This window comes from Glycine soja, chromosome 10, assembly GCF_004193775.1.
Source record: "Glycine soja cultivar W05 chromosome 10, ASM419377v2, whole genome shotgun sequence".
NCBI lineage: Eukaryota > Viridiplantae > Streptophyta > Magnoliopsida > Fabales > Fabaceae > Glycine > Glycine soja.
The window spans coordinates 38,851,153-38,873,109 of record NC_041011.1 but is presented as its reverse complement, the minus strand read 5'-3'; the positions used below and the strand labels follow the sequence as shown (position 1 = coordinate 38,873,109).

The 21,957-nt window shown below is 35.0% G+C and overlaps 2 protein-coding genes across 4 annotated transcripts; both read left to right on the top strand.

Annotated features, from left to right (window-relative positions):
• Positions 1-3,696: 3,696 nt before the first annotated feature.
• On the top strand, positions 3,697-10,354 carry LOC114372138 (protein ABC transporter 1, mitochondrial). The gene is made up of 8 exons (XM_028329561.1): positions 3,697-4,328; positions 4,468-4,693; positions 5,413-5,565; positions 6,160-6,318; positions 6,787-6,946; positions 7,676-7,785; positions 8,589-8,705; positions 9,635-10,354. The coding sequence occupies exons 1-8, from the start codon at positions 3,814-3,816 to the stop codon at positions 10,028-10,030; spliced, it is 1,836 nt and encodes a 611-aa protein (XP_028185362.1). The 5' UTR covers positions 3,697-3,813; the 3' UTR covers positions 10,031-10,354.
• A 1,079-nt stretch (positions 10,355-11,433) lies between these two features.
• LOC114372141 (pectin acetylesterase 6-like) lies at positions 11,434-21,339 on the top strand. Of its 3 annotated transcripts, XM_028329563.1 has the most exons (12): positions 11,434-11,950; positions 12,830-12,912; positions 13,048-13,177; positions 13,314-13,387; positions 13,946-14,032; positions 14,112-14,236; positions 14,329-14,389; positions 14,657-14,710; positions 14,799-14,876; positions 15,276-15,381; positions 20,471-20,616; positions 21,065-21,339. In XM_028329563.1, exons 1-12 carry the CDS (start codon positions 11,749-11,751, stop codon positions 21,176-21,178), a joined length of 1,260 nt encoding a protein of 419 aa, XP_028185364.1. In that variant the 5' UTR covers positions 11,434-11,748; the 3' UTR covers positions 21,179-21,339. The 3 variants fall into 3 exon arrangements, with proteins under 3 accessions (XP_028185364.1, XP_028185365.1, XP_028185366.1); XM_028329564.1 differs by lacking the exons at positions 20,471-20,616; positions 21,065-21,339 and adding an exon at positions 17,723-18,293; XM_028329565.1 differs by lacking the exons at positions 20,471-20,616; positions 21,065-21,339 and adding an exon at positions 17,209-17,614.
• The last annotated feature ends 618 nt before the right edge of the window (positions 21,340-21,957 follow it).

The window sequence follows — 21,957 nt, the reverse complement described above, 5'->3', positions numbered from 1 at the left end:
GGGGTTGTCCGTCTGAGGTGAGAATATATAACCCACAAGAGAAGAAACTTGACCCGAGGACCATTAGTGGGTATTTCATTGGATATGCCGAAAGGTCTAAAGGTTATAGGTTTTATTGTCCACATCATATTACTAGGATTGTGGAATCAAGAAATGCCAAATTTATTGAAAATGATTTGATCAGTGGGAGTGATCAATTGAGGGACTTAGGTTCTGAAATTGATTATATAGAATCTCAACCTTCCACGTCAAATGAAAGATTGGTTGTAATTCATACCCCTCAAGTTCAAAGGGATGATGAACAACACATGATTGGCATTCCACAAACTGTTGTTGATAATCCAGTAGATCAAGTTGATCATCAAATTCATGAAAATGATGAACAACCAGTTGAACAACATGATCCCCAAGAAAATGTTGATGCAACATTAAGGAGGTCTACTAGAGTAAGAAAATCAGCTATTCCTAGTGATTATATTGTATATTTGCAAGAATCTGACTATAATATTGGAGCTGAAAATGATCCTGAAACTTTTGATCAAGCCATGAGTTGTAAAGAGTCAAATTTATGGTATGATGCCATGAAGGATGAGATGAGTTCCATGCAGAGTAACAAAGTTTGGAACCTTGTAGAGTTGCCTAATGGGGCGAAGGCCATTGGATGTAAATGGGTCTTTAAGACCAAAAAGGATTCATTAGGCAACATTGAGAGATACAAGGCAAGACTTGTTGCTAAGGGATTTACTCAAAAGGAAGGAATAGATTACAAAGAGACTTTTTCTCCAGTATCTAAGAAAGATTCTCTTCGTATAATCTTGGCATTAGTTGCTCATTTTGACCTTGAGTTGCAACAAATGGATGTGAAAACAGCTTTTCTTAATGGTGATTTAGAGGAGGAGGTTTATATGAAACAACCTGAAGGTTTCTCCTCTAATAGTGGTGAGCATTTGGTTTGCAAGCTTAATAAATCTATATATGGTTTAAAACAAGCTTCCCGTCAGTGGTACCTTAAGTTTCATGGGATAATTTCTTCATTTGGTTTTGATGAAAACCCCATGGATCAATGCATATACCACAAGGTTAGTGGGAGTAAAATATGCTTTCTTGTTTTATATGTAGATGATATTTTACTTGCAGCCAATGATCGGGGTTTGCTACATGAGGTGAAACAATTTCTCTCTAAGAATTTTGACATGAAGGATATGGGTGATGCATCTTATGTCATCGGCATTAAGATTCATAGAGATAGATCTCGAGGTATTTTGGGTCTATCACAGGAAACCTATATTAACAAAATTCTAGAGAGATTTCGGATGAAAGATTGTTCACCAAGTGTTGCTCCCATTGTGAAGGGTGATAGGTTTAATTTGAACCAATGTCCAAAGAATGACTTTGAGAGGGAACAAATGAAAAACATTCCTTATGCTTCAGTTGTTGGAAGCCTCATGTATGCTCAAGTATGCACAAGGCCTGACATTGCTTTTGCAGTTGGAATGTTAGGAAGATATCAGAGTAATCCAGGTATTGACCACTGGAGAGCTGCTAAGAAAGTGTTGAGGTACCTTCAAGGGACCAAAGATTACATGCTTATGTATAGACAGACAGACAATCTAGATGCGATTGGTTATTCAGACTCAGACTTTGCTGGTTGTGTTAACTCTCGTAGATCAACATCTGGGTACATTTTCATGATGGCTGGTGGAGCTATTTCATGGAGGAGTGTTAAGCAGTCTTTGACTGCTACTTCTACCATGGAAGCTGAGTTTGTCTCTTGTTTTGAGGCTACATCACATGGTGTATGGCTTAAAAGTTTCATTTCTGGGCTGAAGATAATTGATACTATTTCAAGGCCTTTAAGAATTTTTTGCGATAACTCAGCTGCTGTCTTTATGGCTAAGAATAACAAAAGTGGAAGTCGAAGTAAGCACATCGACATTAAGTACTTAGCCATTAGAGAAAGAGTAAAAGACAAGAAAGTGGTCATTGAGCATATAAGCACTGAGTTGATGATCGCTGATCCTTTAACTAAAGGCATGCCACCGTTTAAATTTAAGGATCATGTAGAAAGAATGGGACTTGGTTCCAATTTATGATTGTATACATATATGTAAAAATTGAAACTTTTATATTATGATATTTTCTCATATTTTGGTGCACATTGATTTATTTGAGAAAAATTATGTTTTGGACCAAGAATAAACATTGGGTTTATTCATGAAGTTTTATTACCACTTTAAGTATACTGCTTGGGAAATTGAGTATATTGTAATACATAGATGATATTACTCGTTATAAGAGGAACTATCACTATGATTCATATATTCATTTCTTAAGAAGATTGAGCATTAAGTCAAAATGTTTGGACCAAGTGGGAGAATGTAATAATTCATGGTCATAACATTTTGAAATTTTGTAACGCTCATCAGTTTTGAAAGCCATTTTGAATGGTTGTTAATGGATGATAATGGCCAATAAAGAATTGTAACAGCCAATAATGAGTGGTAATGGCTGATAAATGCATTCTTGATGGTAGAATGCCTATATAAGCACATGAATTTGGTCCCTGAGCTCATCCCTTCGAATTCAGTCTTATACACCATCTAGAGAGTGGAAGAGAGAGAGCTTGGAAGAACCAAAACAAGAAACTCTTCATAGCAATGGCTGGAGGTATGTTTTGATCTGTAATTTCCGCATTTTATTAATAACCTGTGTTTCTTTGTAGTTTGTAATATCACAGGTTAAAAGAGATTTGTTCTAACATATTTTGCATGAAAAATAGATACAATCTTTCTTTTTTTTTCATCAAGACACATAATTTCATTAAAATTATACATTTGATAATATATTCTTTTCTTAATGAAATTATATAAATGACATAAATTTTGCATGAAAAATACACATAATTTCATTAAATATATTTTACATGAAGTGATTAATAATTTTACAAAAATAACTTCATATACCATCCTTATTTTATTTATAGATTTTATTATTTATCATTAATATTATAAATGATATAAGTGAAAAAAATGATTAATGTTATATTATTAAAAAATTAAAATAACAATTATTTTAGAAAAATCCTTTTTTTCTCTTATACAACAATTATGTTTTTTGTGCTTAAAAAAAATAAAGAACAACAAAAAACAAACAAAGACAAAACTAAACGCGAATCCTCATAATCCCCACAGCATCGGCTAAAATAATCTGTGGATAAGTATTTCAAATTAAAAAGCTTCATCATGAGATGATCCATGCTTGGCAAGCCAATCCGCACATGAGTTGCCTTCATGTAGAGTGTATTGAAAAGAAACTTGTGAGACTCTATCCAATGAGATTGAAACCTTAGATTCATTTTTCAAGATAATTCCTTATAACATGTTGTTGGAAATAATTTAAGTTGTACATTTTCATTAAAAATAATCTTATATTAAAATAAAATATATAAATAAGAAACCATCATTACTTTTGAACGAGTTAGCAATCTCTCACATTATTATAACATGTCTCCAAAACTTAAAATGTGTTTCTGTATAAATCTTAAAAAAAATTAAAATTTTGTAAATGAAAAATTAGAATAGAAGCACAAAATTTTGAAAAGACTAAAAATCATTATGAATCCTTTTTTTTTCTCCTCCTTCCCTAGTTTGATGGAGGGGAAGCAGGCCACGTACACGTGTTTGGTTCCCGACACATGAATTCAAAACTAACCACCAAAACGAGCATTGGCTTGCTGCTAGTTAGTTAGTCAATACTGAATACAAGAACAACAACATGACATTTTGATTATGAATCTCTGAAGAAACTAATGTAATGGCCTCCTTCAGGGACCTCACAAGGCTCTTCAATGGCTTTTCCCTAATCGCCAACCAATTCGCGAAGCGCTCTTTACCTAACTCCACAACCTCAGATTTCCAAACCCTAATTAAGAAAGCTCTCGTCTCCGCCACCGACCTCTCCGGCATCACCAAAGGAAAGGTTCGCCACTTCCCCGATACTCCTCCCTCCTCTACCGCCACACGACGCCACGACGCTGCTGCGTCTAGTTCCGTTGTTTTTTTCTCCGACGACATTCCTTCTTCTCAATCCCATTCTACACCGACAACAACCACTACAGTAACAAACATTGACGATGTTGCCAAGTCTTCTTCCGACGCAAATCACGATGCAAAGGAGGAGAAAAGTGAGGTTGTGACCTCTGCTGAAACGGTTAATCAAGTTGAAAGTGAGGAAGTGGCACCGGCACTGGCACCTTCTCCGCCCCCGTTGAGGAAACGAAGACCGAGGGAGAGGAAGGTTCCCGCAACTCCATTTTCTAGGGCTATTGGGTTAGTGTTGTTTGATTTCGTTTGAAATTTCATCACTATGGTATGATGCATTGCGTTTGGTTGTTTTGAATAGTGATGAAATCAGCATTTACTAGTTGTAGCTCAATTGTTTGTTTGTTGTTGTTGTATGAAATTGTAGGTTTGCTGGGTTAGGAGCAGGTCTTGCGTGGGGGACACTTCAGGAATCTGCCAAGAGGCTTGCCTTTGGTACGCCTACTACGCAAGGCAATCAATCTGCACGTTCCCCGTTTTTGTCTGAAAAAAATGCCGAACGTTTGGCTCTTGCGCTATGCAGAATGCGTGGAGCGGCGCTCAAAATTGGGCAGATGTTGAGCATACAGGATGAATCTCTTGTTCCTGCTCCGGTAATTGGACATGTCTTTTATGCTTGCACCTTAATTGGTATCAAAATAGCTACTCTAAAGTGTGATTGTCTCTAGAGTGATAAGTAACGGTGTTTTTATGAGCTTATCCTTGTAATTTATTTACTACGGAGGTTAAGATTACAATTCACTTCAAATTAAATGATGGGTGTACAACACTCTAAACTTAATTTTTGGGATGTATCAAACATACAGCTCTAAATCATTTACAGCACTGAATTGAATTTTGAATAGGCTCTAAGTCTTTGTTTCAGTAAGTGTAATTATATATGATGTACTTGAACAAGGATTAGATGTCATCAGCAGTCAGACATGCATCCTTCCTTCAAATGGTTGAGGTTGGACAGAGAGTAAAAGTGCAATTTTTGAAAACAAATAACTAAAGACTGCTTATTGGGTACTGATCCTCTTACTGGGTACTTTTCCATGATCATGTGTTCCATGGTTAGATGTGCTTGTCATCTCCAACTTACTGATTAGGCTGTAAAATCCTATTATTATTATTTGTGGTTATAATTTCATATTAGCTGCTAGTATCTTTTGTATTTTTACAAATGCTGGGAAGAAAAATTATTCTTTCCAAACAGATATGTTTGCTCTTATTGAAGGGTCATGAGTTCAGTTCGTTGGAGGAATCTGTAAATTACTTTTGTTTATATTTTTATGTGACTTTAAACGAACTCTTAATCCTATATATGTAGATCCTGGCTGCATTAGAAATTGTTCGTCAAGGTGCAGATGTGATGCCAAAGAGCCAGCTTAATCAAGTTTTAAATGCTGAATTAGGTCCTGGCTGGTCATCAAAATTAATTAGTTTTGATTATGAACCTATAGCTGCTGCAAGTATTGGCCAGGTATGTATGCTTCTTTACTTGTTTTTTTTTTTCTTTTTTGGGAGGGGGGCATTACATTTGAAAAAGTATGAACCTGTGCATTGTCCACACTTCAAATTTGCAATCTTGCGTGGGTGTGTTAGAAATGTATAAAAACTATTCTTTAGCCTTCAGCCCTTCACCTTACAACACAAGCTTTTAGGGAAGTTGGTCTAAGATATTACAATTTTTTTTTTTTATATCTTAAAGATTTATAAGTTATATATAGTTAATAGTTCTTCAATCTGTGGTAGTCACATTCATATCAGTCACAAATAAATATATGTTGACGCTTTGAAAACTCAGTCCCGCTATCCATACTTTCCATAAAGCCAGACTGAGGTGACTTTGGACTGTCTAATTCACTTTGGATTCATCCTAACATAAAAGTCATTCTTATAAGAATGCCAAATTTTGCTATAGTTTCTTCCCTTACATATGAAATCTTATGTTCGATAATTCTTAGCAAGACAATTTTTTTACATATGTCCTAACAGCAATATCATGCAACTCTATATTGGGGCACTTCTTCTTAGTATAATAGTATTGGTTAATTGGGTTCCTCATGGAATTTAGGTGCACCAAGCTGTCATGAAGGATGGCATGCAAGTTGCAATGAAAATTCAGTATCCTGGTGTGGCAGATAGCATTGATAGTGACATTGAGAATGTGAAGCTTCTTTTAAACTACACAAATTTAATTCCTAAAGGACTTTATCTTGACAGAGCTATAAAGGTGCGTATTTATTAATATAATTCAATAAATTCATGCATGCTTTCAGTTGTGTGTTTATATCAATGTTCTCATTTTGTAGTCTTTTAAACCTGCAAATTTTCTATCAGTGAGATCCCTTAGCCCCTCTCTTCTTTTCACTGAGTGATATGCCTTCAAATCTATCAGTGAGATCCTAAACCGTATTCAATCTGTAATAGTTTGATTTGTGTACACACTTGTGCAACTCTTTCATTACTACCTCTTTCTTTTTGCCTCTTCACCTTTCAACTCATCCACCTAATGTTCCATGTACTCTGCCCTAGGGGGATGATGCAGTATGATATTTTTCTATGGTGGATATTGATCTGGAGTCTCTTACAGTCCTACCTATCATATAGAAAAAATGTCTCCATAATTTGACGAATATATGTCTAATTGTTTATATGTTAAAATCTTGCTTTTATACGTTCTTCCTATATTTTTTTCTAGGTGGCCAAAGAAGAATTATCTCGCGAGTGTGATTACAAGTTGGAGGCAGCGAATCAGAAGCGGTTCCGAGATCTTCTTACTGGCACAGATGGATTTTATGTTCCAATAGTTGTGGATGATATTTCAAGCAAAAGAGTATTAACTACCGAGCTTGTTCATGGTAATTATAACGAATTTCAGCAGTTCTTGTGATGCGTTCTTTTGATACATCCTTTCTCAAACAGAGCTTTCTGGGACCGTAACTTGCATAGCTATTATACATTTAAGTGTTTCAAAAGATTTAAATCGTATGTGGTGTTTGAAGCAGCTGCAGCTTCATTTGACATCCTGTTTAGATGGCAATGCTTTCAATATATAGTATTATTTGCATGGAAGATATAATTTTCCAAATTGGATAGAAGATTTTTCCTGTAGATGTTCCTATTTATCTCATATAATCTCATTTGTTAGTCATTTACTCAATTATTTCATCTTTGCATTTTTTAATTATTTAAAAGTGAAAAGAAAGATGGCCTAACAATAAGAAACATTTATCTAATTCATTGTATAGTTATATTTTGAGAAATTCTGTTACCTTTAATCAGATAGTTTTATGAACAAAAATTTGTGCATGATGCTTTTATTTTTTATTTGCTCAAGTATTTCTTAACTTTTGGTGAGAAGGATGCTATTTGTCCTTCTCATTAAACAAGGGATGCTTTTCTTTTATTTACAAATTTCTAATTATTCCATTGGGGGAAAAAGAATATGTAGCCAACAATTCTGGATTTCTTATTCAGTTTAACGATGAATCTGCTCACATTATTTAGATTAAATAAATAGAATGATATTCTTGTGAATTAAATATTTAGCTTGTGTTTGAACATGGGGTGATTTTCTCTTGCAACAGGAATTACAATTGATAAAGTGGCTTTACTGGACCAGGAAACTCGTAATTATATCGGGAAAAAGTTATTAGAACTGACATTGATGGAGTTATTTGTATTCCAATTTATGCAGGCATGTTATTCTGCCCTGGGTTTATATATGTGCACATGTAAAATGTTAAAGGCTATTGTTGAGTTACTGATTGTAGTATCAGCAATCAGAGAATTATGGTTCAAGCATATGAAATTTAAAGTGTATCTGATGAATTTTAGTTTAGTTACGTAGTTCAGGTGTTGTTTAAGTCAAGTAAACATATGTTACTGTTAAAAAGAGTGAAATATGACAAAGGATTAGGTCTGAATGAAATTATCATCCTCACTGACATAGTATCTATAAAAAAAATTCCATGTTAAATGCTTGCAAAGTGGTTAAGATTTGAGAGGAAAAACTTCAGTCTATTTTGTGCATAGTTTACTTCCTGTACACTGTAAAGCAAAGCTGATATGATATAGTGATCTTATAAGTGAAGTGACTAGGGCTGCTATAGAGTTACCAATACCAATAATACTATAGCCTAGGCGATACCATTTTGTAGGGACTGGTTGAATCAGTTGACAAGGCATTAATCAACTTCCAGTCTTCACTTGGTAGCTACACTATTAGACTACTGGAGGCTAACACATATTATCACCTTTTTTTTTTCCTTCCAAATACCGAGTATCTAAAAAGATAGATACAGTGAAAGCATGTATGTGTGTGTGTATACACAGAGAGAGAGAGAGAGAGATTTTATGTTAATGAATTTCACTTTCTATTGTGTTTTGTTGCTTCATGTCTTTCAATGTTAAGTGTTAACATGAAGTTTTTCTTTAAACCACACCTTCCAATCTGATTTTCTGATCTCTTCTAACCTTGGAGGGTGTTCTTTAATGCAGACTGATCCTAATTGGGGTAATTTCTTATTTGATGAAGCTACAAAGACAATCAATCTGATTGATTTTGGAGCAGCACGTGATTACCCTAAAACATTTGTTGATGATTATTTAAGAATGGTTGGTTCTCTTCCTTTCAAATTTATCTCTTTATATCAATAACTATGCTGAGGTTTGAAATCTTCATTTTTTATTGTTTCACCTGTTTAATTTTTATGTTACTCAGATTTGGATATTCAAACTAGATTAGTAAAGATGTCAGTTCTTGACTGCTTCCTATTTTTTCTTCTAACAATATTGAAATAAAAACTGACATTAAACTGACTCTAAACTGGAAGTGACTAGATTCTCTATTGAAAATTGTTAATGTAAGGTAAATTATTGGTTTAGTTGAAGTTAATGATAAATAAATATATGGAAGTTGAACACCGTGTTAAAGGTTATGTTTGTCTGATTCTGTATGGAATGATCTATATTTAAAGAATATATGGAAAGAGAATTGAAATGCCATTGCTCATTAGTCATGTCATCGTAATATGATTTAATACCAATTGATAATTTGGTAGTTTTCTTACAATTCACATGATACAGTTAAGGGTTGCTGTCCCAGAGTCTAATGATTCCTAAAGAGATTATTCTGTCAAAACTGACAGAATTACAACACACATAAATCCCGCCTATATCATACTACAGATACATTTAATAATACATAACTGGTCCTAACATATATCCCAAACTTCCTACATAGTACATAGCAGTTTATTGCACTTATATATGATCGTTATTAATGGTTCCCATCCTAGTAACTAATCTAATGTGATCATTAGGCTGTTTCATTTAATATGATTAACAGATATTAAGTACCTTTTTTTTTTAATTTCAACTTTCTACTGTATGTTTTCATCTTATGGCTTAACACTTGATTGCTTGAACTTTCTACTTCAACTTGGTGGGAGGGGTAGAGCTAGTTGACTATTATACCCTTTTCTAAAGCTGAGCAGAAAATTCTTCGGGATTCTTATTATTGTCTATGATGCATAATTGATTAGGTTCTAGCATGTGCAAATGGTGATAGCGATGGGGTTGTTGAGATGTCCAGGAGACTAGGGTTCCTCACTGGAATGGAATCAGATGTGATGCTAGATGCCCACGTCCAAGCTGGGTTTATTGTGGGTTTGCCATTCTCAAGACCTGGTGGATTTGATTTCCGATCAACCAACATTACTCAAAGCATTTCTCATCTTGGGGCAACAATGCTCAGACACAGGCTCACTCCTCCACCTGATGAAGCCTATAGTCTGCACAGAAAGCTTTCCGGTGCTTTTTTGGCATGCATTAAGATTGGGGCCGTTGTCCCATGTAGGGAACTGCTGCTTGAAGTATACAAGCATCATAAGTTTGGTGAAGAAAATGAGATATTATCCACTGGTTCAGTGTCTGCATAGGTTAATTATTTTTTCTCCAATTAATTTTTGCCAATAATAATAATCCGTGGGAAGCTAATTTTGATCCAGGCTCCTTAACAGGAATATTTCACTTTGCTCCACAAATGGAGTGCTTTCGGGGGACAATTTGCTCCCTCCCCATTTGTAACTTTAGTTGCCTATAGAGTTTTAATCAGATAGATTATTTGAAAGGTGATTGATTCCTTAAAAGAATGTATTTCGAATTGGATGTGTATTGTATTGTATTGTGTCGGATTTTTACATCATCATTGTGAATTTTGACAGTGCTGCTAGTAAAAAGTTAAAACCAACTTACTCTTGGAAGATTTATCGAATTTTTTAAACGTGATTCTTTTGAAAACAAGCTATTAAGCATGCCATTGGGTAGTGTCTCATTATAAACATAAAAGTTGAGCAAAACTTGTGTGACTATTACTTAGATATAAATCATTTCTAACGTATATTTGTAAACCGTAAATTAATAGTTTAGGCTGTAATTTAAGCTGTTCGGAGTCGGAATGTTGATTAATTTACCTTACGGTAGAATGCAATCCTACTTTTGCAAAGAATCAATTCCCGCAATAAGTAGTGGACTCAGCAAACTTTGGGCATTACATTGCTTTTACCCCTGGGTCCACTGAATTGAACACACAGAAAAAGCAGAGCTAATTAGTTTACACATCACTTGCGCATGTAGTTATTGATTTAGCATTTAGCAACACTAAAAAAGATCTCAATTGAACAGCTCGTGACAAGTAAATTCAAGTAATGCCTTCCTAATAATTTTAGAAATAAAAGTACTTCATACGATTAAAGGTTAAAAAGTATTTATTTATTTTTCAAATAAATTATATATATTATCGGGATAGTTGATTAATAGAAATATAGAATTGCAAGCGAGTATCCATCTGCATGTTTTCGGACAAGAGCATAATGAAATATCTACGATCTTTCCAATGGGTAACTGAAAACAGGAAGAGGGAGTGACAGAGGAGGTTTTATATATTTAATTAATTAATATAATGAACCATGTTTTGGAAAATAAAGCAGAGCAAACCTCAAAGTGAAGTGTAAATTTATAGATCTTATAATAGCGAACAGGAAAATTTTGATACCCTTTCATAATAGATACAATTTAACGTGATTGGCTCCGTCAGTGCCTTCAATTAGTGATGACAATCATAGTGTTTTACCTCTTCAAAAAGAGTAGTTAATGGGAGCAAAACAACTATCACTATTCTTCTTTTAGTAACAAGAAGCTAAGAATATTTGCTTTCCATACATAGCCCACCAATTAACAAAAAAGGGGGCTGAAAAGAAAATAATTGATTTATTTGATGGGTACGTGGCTATGGGTGCACTCTCAATATAACTACTAAACGGAAAGCAAGAGGAATCGCTTCATAATGAAGATCTTGCGTAGTTTTTAAGACATCATAGACTAAACTTTAATAATTAATATCGTGAATGGTGATTGTTTGAAGAAAAACATCATAATGAAAAAAAAGAAAATTACGACGTGGGTCTACAATCTTTGTCTCTGTTACTTAGTATCAGTAAGATAGGCTTTGTTTCCTCCACACGAGAAGAGAAAGTGAGAAACTACCAATGGTTCTTATTTAAAGCAAATAAATATTGAAAGACAAGAGGTAACAGATAAATAGAGTGTGTGAATAATAATAAGTAGTGAGTGGAACATTGTCAGCTTCATAATAAAGATGACAATGAAGCTGGTTTTGGTAGTTGTTGAAGTTGCATGCTTAGTTTCTGGGATCTTGTCCTTTGGATCTGAGACACTCTCTGAGCTTTCTTTCTTAGAAAACGATGTCGTCTCAACAACAAGACCTTCCTCTTCATCTCAACCTCAACCTCTTATGGTGGACCTCACTCTCATTCATGAAGCTGATTCTAAAGGAGCTGGTCTCTCTCTCAGCTAAATTGTTTTTATTTGGCTTCTTTGTGTGATGTGTCTCTTTTCGAAATCTGCATTTTGAGTTTCTATGTAATTGGTACTCATTAGTACTTCACTGCTTCACATTGCATTCTCTGTATCTGATTTGTTGGGTATTGATGGTTGTAAGAATCAATTTAGTGGATTACTTTCCTTAGATGAGAGTCTTGCGCATAATAATATACCTTTGAGCTATTACATGAAATTCCACAATCTGTAGCTAACCCCCATTTCTTGTTTCTCCTTTAAAAGTAGTATGTACTTCTTTTTTTTCTCAGTTTGCCTAATTATTTGCTGGAGTTGCATTTCTTTGCTTATCTCCTCCAAATTCTTTCCTCTAGAAATTAGTTACTTCCTTTCTTTTTTAGTTTTTTTTCTTTTTTTTTATCGACAAATGTTAGTTGTTACTAATATGTTAGTTTTTGTTAAGAAGGGGATTTGAATTCCTGACCTCTCCCTCCTTCCCTTCTCCCTTCACCATGAAACCAATCTTATATCTCCAATTAATTAATTCCTAATCAGAATTCTTAGTTATGACTTATGAGATACCATAGTGGGGGGATTCAAGATGAAGATAGACCTGTTACCTCCCTATCTCAAATTATCTTTGTTATAGCCCCACACGAATATCACTTGTTTGTCTCTCTTTGCAGTGCATATTATTTTGATTGATTACTGTCTGAATATGCCTCATATTTTTGGGTGTGCTTGTTTGAATTGGTTTAGTTTTCCATAATTGATGGGAAAACCTATTTTGTTGAAAAGAGTAAAGATGGTCAGATCCATAAATTTGCTACTTGCTTTGAAATCTGGCAAATAAGTTTTGGATTTTTCTCCTATAATGCTAGTCTGTTTGGATGGAACGGTGCCTGGATACCATTTGGATCGTGGATTTGGATCTGGTGCAGATAGTTGGCTTATTCATTTGGAGGTAAAGAATGTTCTAGGTTTAATAACAATGTTTCAAGGTTCAATAGATTAGAAAGAAAAAATAATATTTGAAGTATTTATTTAACCATGCTAACTTCTACTCATGTTATTACTGATACTTTTTTAATACCTGCAGGGAGGAGGATGGTGTAATACCATCAGAAACTGTGTCTATAGAAAAAATACTCGTCGTGGATCCTCAAAATACATGGAAAATCAAATACCATTCACGGGAATATTGAGCAACAAACCTGAAGAAAACCCTGGTTTTTCCCTTTATCTTAAACATGCGTGCATTTTTTTAACTGTAGTTCAATTAAAATCTCTCCTCCTGGAGGCTGCAATTATGTATACTCAAGTCTGTGTTCTGTCATTTTTCTGTATGTAATCTTCCATGTACAGATTTCTTTAACTGGAATAGAGTTAAATTACGGTACTGTGATGGAGCATCTTTCAGTGGAGATAGTGAAGATGAGGTCAGTGAGAGTAACATACCACCTTTTTTTTAATTTCATCTATACAATTACTATTAACAGCCCTTCATATTTCGATGGAAATCTGAGTTACTGCTGATTCATCCAATCAATGCCGTTACATAATAAAATCACCAATTTCTAATAGAAAAGCTTGTACCAAAACTTAGGGACACAAAAATAAAATAAAATGTAGCACTAGCATTACCTCATCTCTAAGGTGATAAATAGGATTCTCCTAGTCATATATATCATGTTTGGCACCTCATGCAGGAACCTTTTGCAATATAGTTTCTCACAGTAGTGGCACATGAATTTGCAAAATTTCAGTATGGTATCCTATAAAACTATTTAAAATGCAAAACTAACAAACCTATTTGTTTTGTGAAAAAAAAAAACTATTTGTTTTTTGCGAATATTTGCTGGTGAGGATAACATATATTTTCTAATGAACAAGTTTCTCTTATATACCCTTTAGTGATGATGAGTTAATTGTCATGGAAAGATCCTTTGTTTTGGAATTTGCATTTGCACTGATATGTGGATTGGTTCTTTTTTCAGTCTGCACAGCTCCAGTTTCGAGGACAAAAAATATGGCTAGCTGCAATGGAGGAATTAATGTCCAAAGGAATGCAGAAAGCCGATCAGGTTTCCTATGTCTCTTTATATTGTGTTTCAGTCTTTCATATGCATGAATCATGAATGCTAATCAACAAATGAAAATCAGGCACTTCTCTCTGGATGCTCTGCGGGTGGTCTGGCATCCATAATACACTGTGATGAGTTCGGGAGCTTGTTTGGAAAATCTTCCAAAGTTAAATGTTTGAGCGATGGAGGTTTTTTTCTTGATGCGTAAGTTTTATATTTTTCATTATATTACATCCTCTAGCCTGTTCCCTTGCCTAGAAACTTAGGTATAATTAATGGTCTATCCAATCATGTAGAATGGATGTATCTGGGGGACGCACACTGAGGACTCTTTTCGGAGGTGTGGTTCAGTTGCAGGTAAAATTTAATTTAGTTATGTAGTAAAATATTTTTAATAGAAGTTAATAATCAATGATGGGATTAGTTGACTTATGTGGTTATGCTTATATTTAGATAAAATACAATTTAATCATCAATGATGGGATCTTAAAAGCTTAAGTTGTTAAATGAAGATACATACGATTGTCTAACACAACCGTATCAGTATATTCTTCCATTATTTTTTATGTAAGGTTAAGAAAACCTGTACAAATATGTCATCTGTATGATGTTTTGAAATTGTAGGATGTACAAAAAAATCTGCCAAAAAGTTGTCTCGACCAACTAGACCCAACTTCGGTAATTCTTATTCTGGATGTCACGCTATTCTTAACTTGAAATTGCTTTATACATTCATAATTTAATCATGCCGGGTCTCTTCCCACAGTGCTTCTTTCCTCAGAATATGATCGAACATGTTGAGACCCCATTGTTTCTACTCAATGCTGCTTATGATGTGTGGCAGGTAACATGAATCAGCACATTGTTTATCCTGTATTATCTTAATGATGTACCTGATTATATGCTAATTACATGGAACATATATCTTCATTTGTCCTCTAAGTTCTATCACATGGGCTCCTTATGTTCTAGCTTGACTAATTTATTGTCTGAGATTGCCCTTTGCCTCAAATGGTTCCCATAGTCATTTTTTTTCTTTTGTAAAATAGGGTATACTATTTTGGATTTAACATTTCCCAAACCTTGAACTTCTTTTGCCATCCCCCAATTAAGAAATCTGAGCCCAACAGTCAAACCATGATCATGAATAACAATTAAGAAATCTGACACCTTTATTATTTTGTATAGGTACTTTTACCTGATTACTACTATTTTTTTATGATGAGAACTTTGTTTTCATCAGGTCCAAGCCAGTTTAGCCCCACCTTCAGCTGACCGCCTTGGTTCTTGGAATGAATGCAAATCGAACCATGCAAATTGTAGCTCATCTCAAATGCAGTTCCTTCAAGGTGTTTTCAATCTCCTATTGTGAATTATACACAGAAATTTATGTACATGTAAAATTACACACATTGAATGGGTAGTTGTTTCAATAAAGAATAATTATTAATGTACCTAGTTAGTCATATATTTATGTATCTAGGAATTCACATGCATGTAAATAGGTACTAGAACTTCATTAATATTCTTGTAAATTTCACATTGTATTTACTCCCTAAGTCTATATAAATATAGATCAGCCGAGTGGGTTTAGCACTCAAGCATTTCACAATCTCTAGTCTCTTCAATATGGTATCTAGAGCCACCTTGTTTGTTCTTTAAAGGTTTCTGCATCTGGTCAGCAGAACCTAAAATCTCGTCTTTGTCCCTTTGTCCAAACAACAACCTCAATATCCAAAAGTCCCTTCCATCGACCTGCCCATTATCCACCGTCGTCGGCCTCTCCTCTTCCTTCCTAGGTGATCAGTTCTTCGATTTGACAACTCTTTGACAAGTGCTGAAATGGCTTCAAACTCTCAGAAAACTGATGGTCTTGCTTCTCTATCTCTGGAACACCAACAATCACTTCAAAAAATTTGAATGGAAAAAATTTATTTAGCATGGTCAGCCCTGTTGAACTTTGGTTTCTTGGCCCAGGTTATCATGAACACCTAGAGCAATCCTCAGAAAAGATTTCAAAAGACAAACACGAGCAATGGAAAAAACTTGATTATCAGTTTTGTGCTCTCTTGTGGCAGTCTGTTGGGCCAACTATATTGACAAATTTCAAACCCTTCAAAACTTGTTATTCTTTCTAGAAAAAGGCACAAAGTGTTTTTGCTAATGACATTCAACAATTGTATGATGTTGCTCAGAAATTTGTCACTCTTAAAAAAATTGATCATGACATGGTTGCCTATGTTTCGAAAGTCCAATCTGCAGTGGAGGAGTTAAAATTATCATTGGAAGCCGATAAACTTGAAGACATAAAGACGAAACTTGACAATCTATATATGGTGTTGGTACTACGTGGGATGCATTCAGATTTTGATCATATTCGTGACCAAGTCTTAACTGGCCAAGAAGTTCCTTCTCTAGAGAATTTAATTACCCGGCTCCTTCGAGTCCCTTCACCAATAAAAAACTTCGTACCCCATTGTCCAGAGGCTCTTCGCTATGCGAAGGTATGGGGGAGGGATGTTGTACGCAGCCTTACCCTTGCATATGCAAAGAGGCTGTTTCCGGATTCGAACCCATGACCAATAAGTCACCAAGGCACAACTTTACCGCTGCACCAGGGCTCGCCTTCACTGAGTCCCTTCACCAATAATAGGAGAAAATTCAGTTGACAGTATTGAAACTTTTGCCATGTTATCTAATCGAGGGGGACGAGGTGGTCGTGGAAAGCGAGGAGGACGAGCTGGAAGAGGAGATCGCCCTCAATGTTCTTATTGTAAGAGATTGAGCCACACACAAGACACTTGTTATTCTATTCACGGATTCCCCGGAAAATAGGTGAATATTTCAAAGTCTGAAACACCTAAGACAAAGTTTTCAGAGGCTGACTATCCAGAGTATCTCCAGCTAAAAGCTACCAAGGAATCTCAAACATCATCTACTACAAGTGTTCTTTATTTTCATCCCTCTCTCCTCCTAAAATTCTTCATTTCATTACTTTAGTCGATGGTTCTAGAGTTGCAGCAACAGGAATCAACCATGTATCACCTACTTCTTCTTTGTCTTTAAACTCTATTTTGCTCATACCTGGCTGTCCTTTCAATATAATATCCCTTAGTCAGCTTACTCGTTCTCATAATTGTTCAATAACATTTGATGCTAACTCCTTTGTCATACAGGAATGTGGTACACGTCGGATGATTGGCGTAGGACATGAATCTCATGGTCTTTACTACCTTAAGCCTAATCTTTCTTTGGTTTGCAGTGCTGCCACATCACCAAAGCTCCTTCATGAACGTTTGGGACACCCACATTTATCTAAATTACAAATAATGGTTTCGAGTCTTGAAAAAATAAAGGACCTATTTTGTGAGTCATGTCAACTAGGGAAGCATGTCTGTTCTTCTTTTAGGCATGTTGAAATTCGTGTTGATTCTCCTTTTTCAGTTATTCACTCTGATATATGGGGTCCTAGTCGTGTTTTGTCTATGGGCTATAGACATTTCATTACTTTCATTGATGAATTTTCTCGATGTACTTGGGTTTTCTTAATGAAAGAATGATATGAAATTTTGTCCATTCCCACTTCTTTTGTTAATGAAATTAAAACTCAGTTTGGTAAGACAATTAAGATCCTTAGGAGTGATAATGCGAAATAATACTTTTCTTCTTCTATTTCTTCCTTTTTGTCAGTGCAGGGCATTCTCCATCAGTCCTCTTGTTCTCATACTCCTCAACAGAATGACATTGCCGAAAGGAAGAATAGGCATCTTGTTGAGACTGCTCGGACATTATTACTTCATGCCAATGTACTTGTCCAGCATTGGGGCGATACAGTTTTAACAACCTTTTTTTTATAAATCGGATGCCTTCTTCCTCTATTAAAAATAAAATATCACATTCCATTTTGTTTCCTAAAGAACCGTTGTTTCATGTTGATCCACATATTTTTGGATGCACCTGTTTTGTTCATAACTTGTCTTCAGGTCTTGATAAGATTGTTGCTCGAGCCATCAAATGTGTTTTCCATGGATATTCCAAATTACAGAAAGGTTATCGATGTTACTCTCCTGTTCACAATCGTTATTATATCTCTGTAGATGTAACATTTTTTTAAGAAAAGCCATACTTTGCTTCCTCCATGGTTGAGTCCAATACTCTTCAAGAAGTTTTTCCTATTCCCTATCTTGGTCCATCACCTTCTTTGCAGGAATCAGAGTCAATTGTAGATTCTACCATAGATATTTCTGACAATCCTCCACTTGAGCAGACTCAAAGATCACCCATCGTATATCGACGTTGTCCTTGAATTCTTGACGCAAAACTTGAAGGTAATGAAAGACCAGCTAAATCATGTCTTACCTCAGCACACAACCCGACCATAGACCTACTCGAAGAGAATCTTGACTTGCCCATTGATCTTAGGAAAGGTACTCGGTCTACGCGTAATCCTTATCCTATTTATAACTTCTTAAGTTATCATTGTCTCTCTTCTTCATACCATTCTTTCGTTTCCTCTTTATCTTCTATTTTTCTTCCTAAAAATCTTTGTGAAGCACTTGATCATCTAGGATGACGACAAGCCATGATTGATGAAATGAAGACTTTGGAGCATAATGGTACTTGGGAGCTGGTTCTTCTTTCCCCAGGCAAGAAACCTATTGGCTGACGATGGGTATATGCTATAAAAGTTGGGGCCAATGGACAGATTGATCGCCTCAAAGCTCGATTGGTAGCCAAAGGTTATACCTAGATTTATGGCCTAAATTATGGAGATACTTTCTCCCATGTGGCTAAAATTACTTCTATTCGACTCTTTCTTGCCATAGCTGCCATCCATCATTGGTCACTGTATCAGTTGGATATTAAAAATGAATTCCTACATAGGGAATTAGAAGAGGAGATTTATATGGAGCAACCACCGGGGTTTGTTGCTCAGGGGGAGTCTAGCTTGGTTTGCAAACTTCGGAGGTCTCTTTATGGACTCAGACAATCCCCACAAGCTTGGTTTGAAAAATTCAGCTCTGTTGTTCAGGCTTTTGGGATGAAACAAAGTGAAGCAGACCATTCAGTTTTTTATTGTCATACCTCATCGAGTAGATGGGTTTACTTGGTGGTCTATGTAGATGATCTAGTCATCACACGAAATGACCAAGAAAAAATTGCTCAACTAAAGCAACATTTATTTAGTCATTTTCAGACTAAGGATTACGGAAAACTTAAATATTTTCTTGGAATTGAAGTTGCTCGGTCAAAAGATGGGATTATCATCTCACAAAGGAAGTATGCGTTAGACATACTTAAAGAAATTGGTATGTTAGATTGTAGACCAATTGATAGTCCCATGGATCCAAATAAAAAATTGCTACCCAATCAGGGGGAGCCTTATTCTGATCTTGAAAGATATCGGGGATTGGTTGGGAAGCTTATCTACCTCACTATTACAAGGCCAGATATTTCCTTTGCAGTTGGAGTGGTGAGTCAATTCATCCAATCTCCTCATAATGATCATTGGGATGCAGTAATTTGAATTTTGAGATACATTAAAAGGACCCCAGGACAAGAACAACTCTATGAAGACAAAGGAAGCACTCAAATAGTTGAATTTTGCGATGCAGATTGGGCAGGATCACCTATTGATAGGCGTTCCACTTCAAGATATTGTGTGTCTATTGGAGGAAATCTTGTCTCATGGAAGAGTAAGAAGTACAATGTTGTTGCAAGGTCTAGTGCAGAGGCTGAATATAGGGTTATGGTTGTAGCCACATGTGATCTCATTTGGATTAAACAACTTCTTCAAGAATTGAAGTTTGGAAATACTCAACAAATGAAACTATGTTGTGATAATCACGCAATCCTATATATAGCTTCTAATCCAATATTCCATGAGAGAACTAAACATATTGAGATTGATTGTCATTTTGTCCGGGAGAAAGTCCTTTTTAAGGAAGTTATTACTGAATTCGTTAGTTCTAATGATAAACTAGCAGACATCTTTACAAAATGTCTAAGGGGACAAAGAATTCAAAATATTTGTTCCAAGCTTGGAGCGTTTGACTTATATGCTTCAGCTTGAGGGGAAGTGTTGGAATTACACACATTGTATGAGTAGTTATTCCAACAAAGAATAGTTATTAATTTACCTAGTTATCACATATTCATGTATCTAGAAATTCACATGCATATACATAGGTACTAGAACTTCATTAATATTCTTATAAATTTCACATTGTATTTACTCCCTAAGTCTATATAAATATAGATCAGTTTAGCACTCTAGCATTTCACAACCTCTAGTCTCTTCAATAGTACATATATGAACATTTCTAAGTTTCTTGTAATAAATGGTATATCTACTAACGTGAATAATTCACATCAATTAAGGTACATATGCAATTATCTGATTTCATTGTAACATATCATCTCTCTTCTTTGAAGCAGACTTCAGAAATCAAATGCTGGGTGACATTAAAGACTTCTCAAGCTCATCTCAAACTGGGCTATTCATAAATTCTTGTTTTGCTCATTGTCAGTCTGAGAGACAGGAGACATGGTTTGCTGATGACTCTCCCCTTATCGAGGACAAGGTATATGCTCAATATAGATTTGTGTTGTCTTAGGATATAGATAAGTAGTTTGGAACCACTACCTGTCTATTGCCTTGAATAATCTTAATTGACATGTACTCAATTTTGTTAATTTACAAGAAAAAATTAATAATACTTAATTAGGTGTCATGTGGAGATTAATAGAGACCATGATGGTCCAAACCATCTTGGAGATTAAGGCAACATTGTTAGATTTAAGAAATTATAAGGGGAATGAGGGGTAATGCTCCATTATATCTGTTCAGACTCAGCTCTTACAAAAGACTAATTTGTTTTCTTTTGACTGCAAACTCAAGTTTGATTAGTCCAATACGACTTTAATGCCTTGGATGAAATATTCATAATTCATAATTCATTACTCAAGCTTCATGCCTTCCCCCCTATTCTGTTTATTGGTCTCAGAAAATAATAATCTATTACGATGCAGCCAATTGCAGTTGCTGTTGGAGACTGGTATTTTGATCGAGAAGTTGTCAAAGCTATTGACTGTGCTTACCCGTGTGACAACAGCTGCCATAATCTGGTGTTTAACTTTAAGTGAACAAAATTTGTTGTCTCCTCATTACACTTTAATCCTTGTAATTGCAATGAGTATTCAACAATCAACATTCATTAATTATTATGGAAGGACAATTCTTGGTTATCATCATTTTCACTGATATTAAGTTATGTCAATAAGATTCATTAGTAGTCATTTATCTACTCTTGGTTATAAATATCCAAAAATGGACAATGAATTCGTGCATTGGTTGCTACCTTTTTATCGTTGACAATATTAATTTTTTCCCTTAACGACATTCTTTCGCAAATTTGTGGCATCTTTTACATCTTTTAATTGATCATACGCCTCATGTTTACAATCAAGTGACAAATTGGTACAAGAAGACCATGAAAAATTGAAACCCGATTCAACAAAGGTACAGAACTTCTACTTGAAAAGGCACCGCGTCAAGTGTTTCTGAATAAAGTTTTTTTAGAAACCCTTTAGGACTGTTGATCTGGTGCTTGACTTATTAGTCACCCTCAATTATGAGTTATTATCATCATGGGAAAATGAATGTATCAAAATTATTTTTTTCAATCGAAGTCATGAAGTTAAACAATCACTATGAACAATTTTACAATAGTCATAGATGATGACTTAAGGTTCACGCAAACAAGTCTTAACCTTTTTGGATAAATCATTTAAAGCGGGTAATGTGTTTTTTTAGGGTATTTTAATTGTTGTTAATTAAAATGTTCCCTTTGGATGTTTAATAGGAGAATTTGATTAATTTTCCAAAAAATTTATCCTTTGTTAAGATTAGGAATTCAAAATTC

Coding starts and splice junctions, on each gene's coding strand:
- LOC114372138 (XM_028329561.1), top strand. CDS start 3,814: ATGGCCTCCTTCAGGGACCTCACAAGGCTCTTCAATGGCTTTTCCCTA. Junction 4,694..5,412: donor AATCTCTTGTTCCTGCTCCG/GTAATTGGACAT, acceptor CTATATATGTAG/ATCCTGGCTGCATTAGAAAT. Junction 8,706..9,634: donor TTGATGATTATTTAAGAATG/GTTGGTTCTCTT, acceptor ATAATTGATTAG/GTTCTAGCATGTGCAAATGG.
- LOC114372141 (XM_028329563.1), top strand. CDS start 11,749: ATGACAATGAAGCTGGTTTTGGTAGTTGTTGAAGTTGCATGCTTAGTT. Junction 11,951..12,829: donor AGCTGATTCTAAAGGAGCTG/GTCTCTCTCTCA, acceptor CTATAATGCTAG/TCTGTTTGGATGGAACGGTG. Junction 14,390..14,656: donor GAGGTGTGGTTCAGTTGCAG/GTAAAATTTAAT, acceptor TTGAAATTGTAG/GATGTACAAAAAAATCTGCC.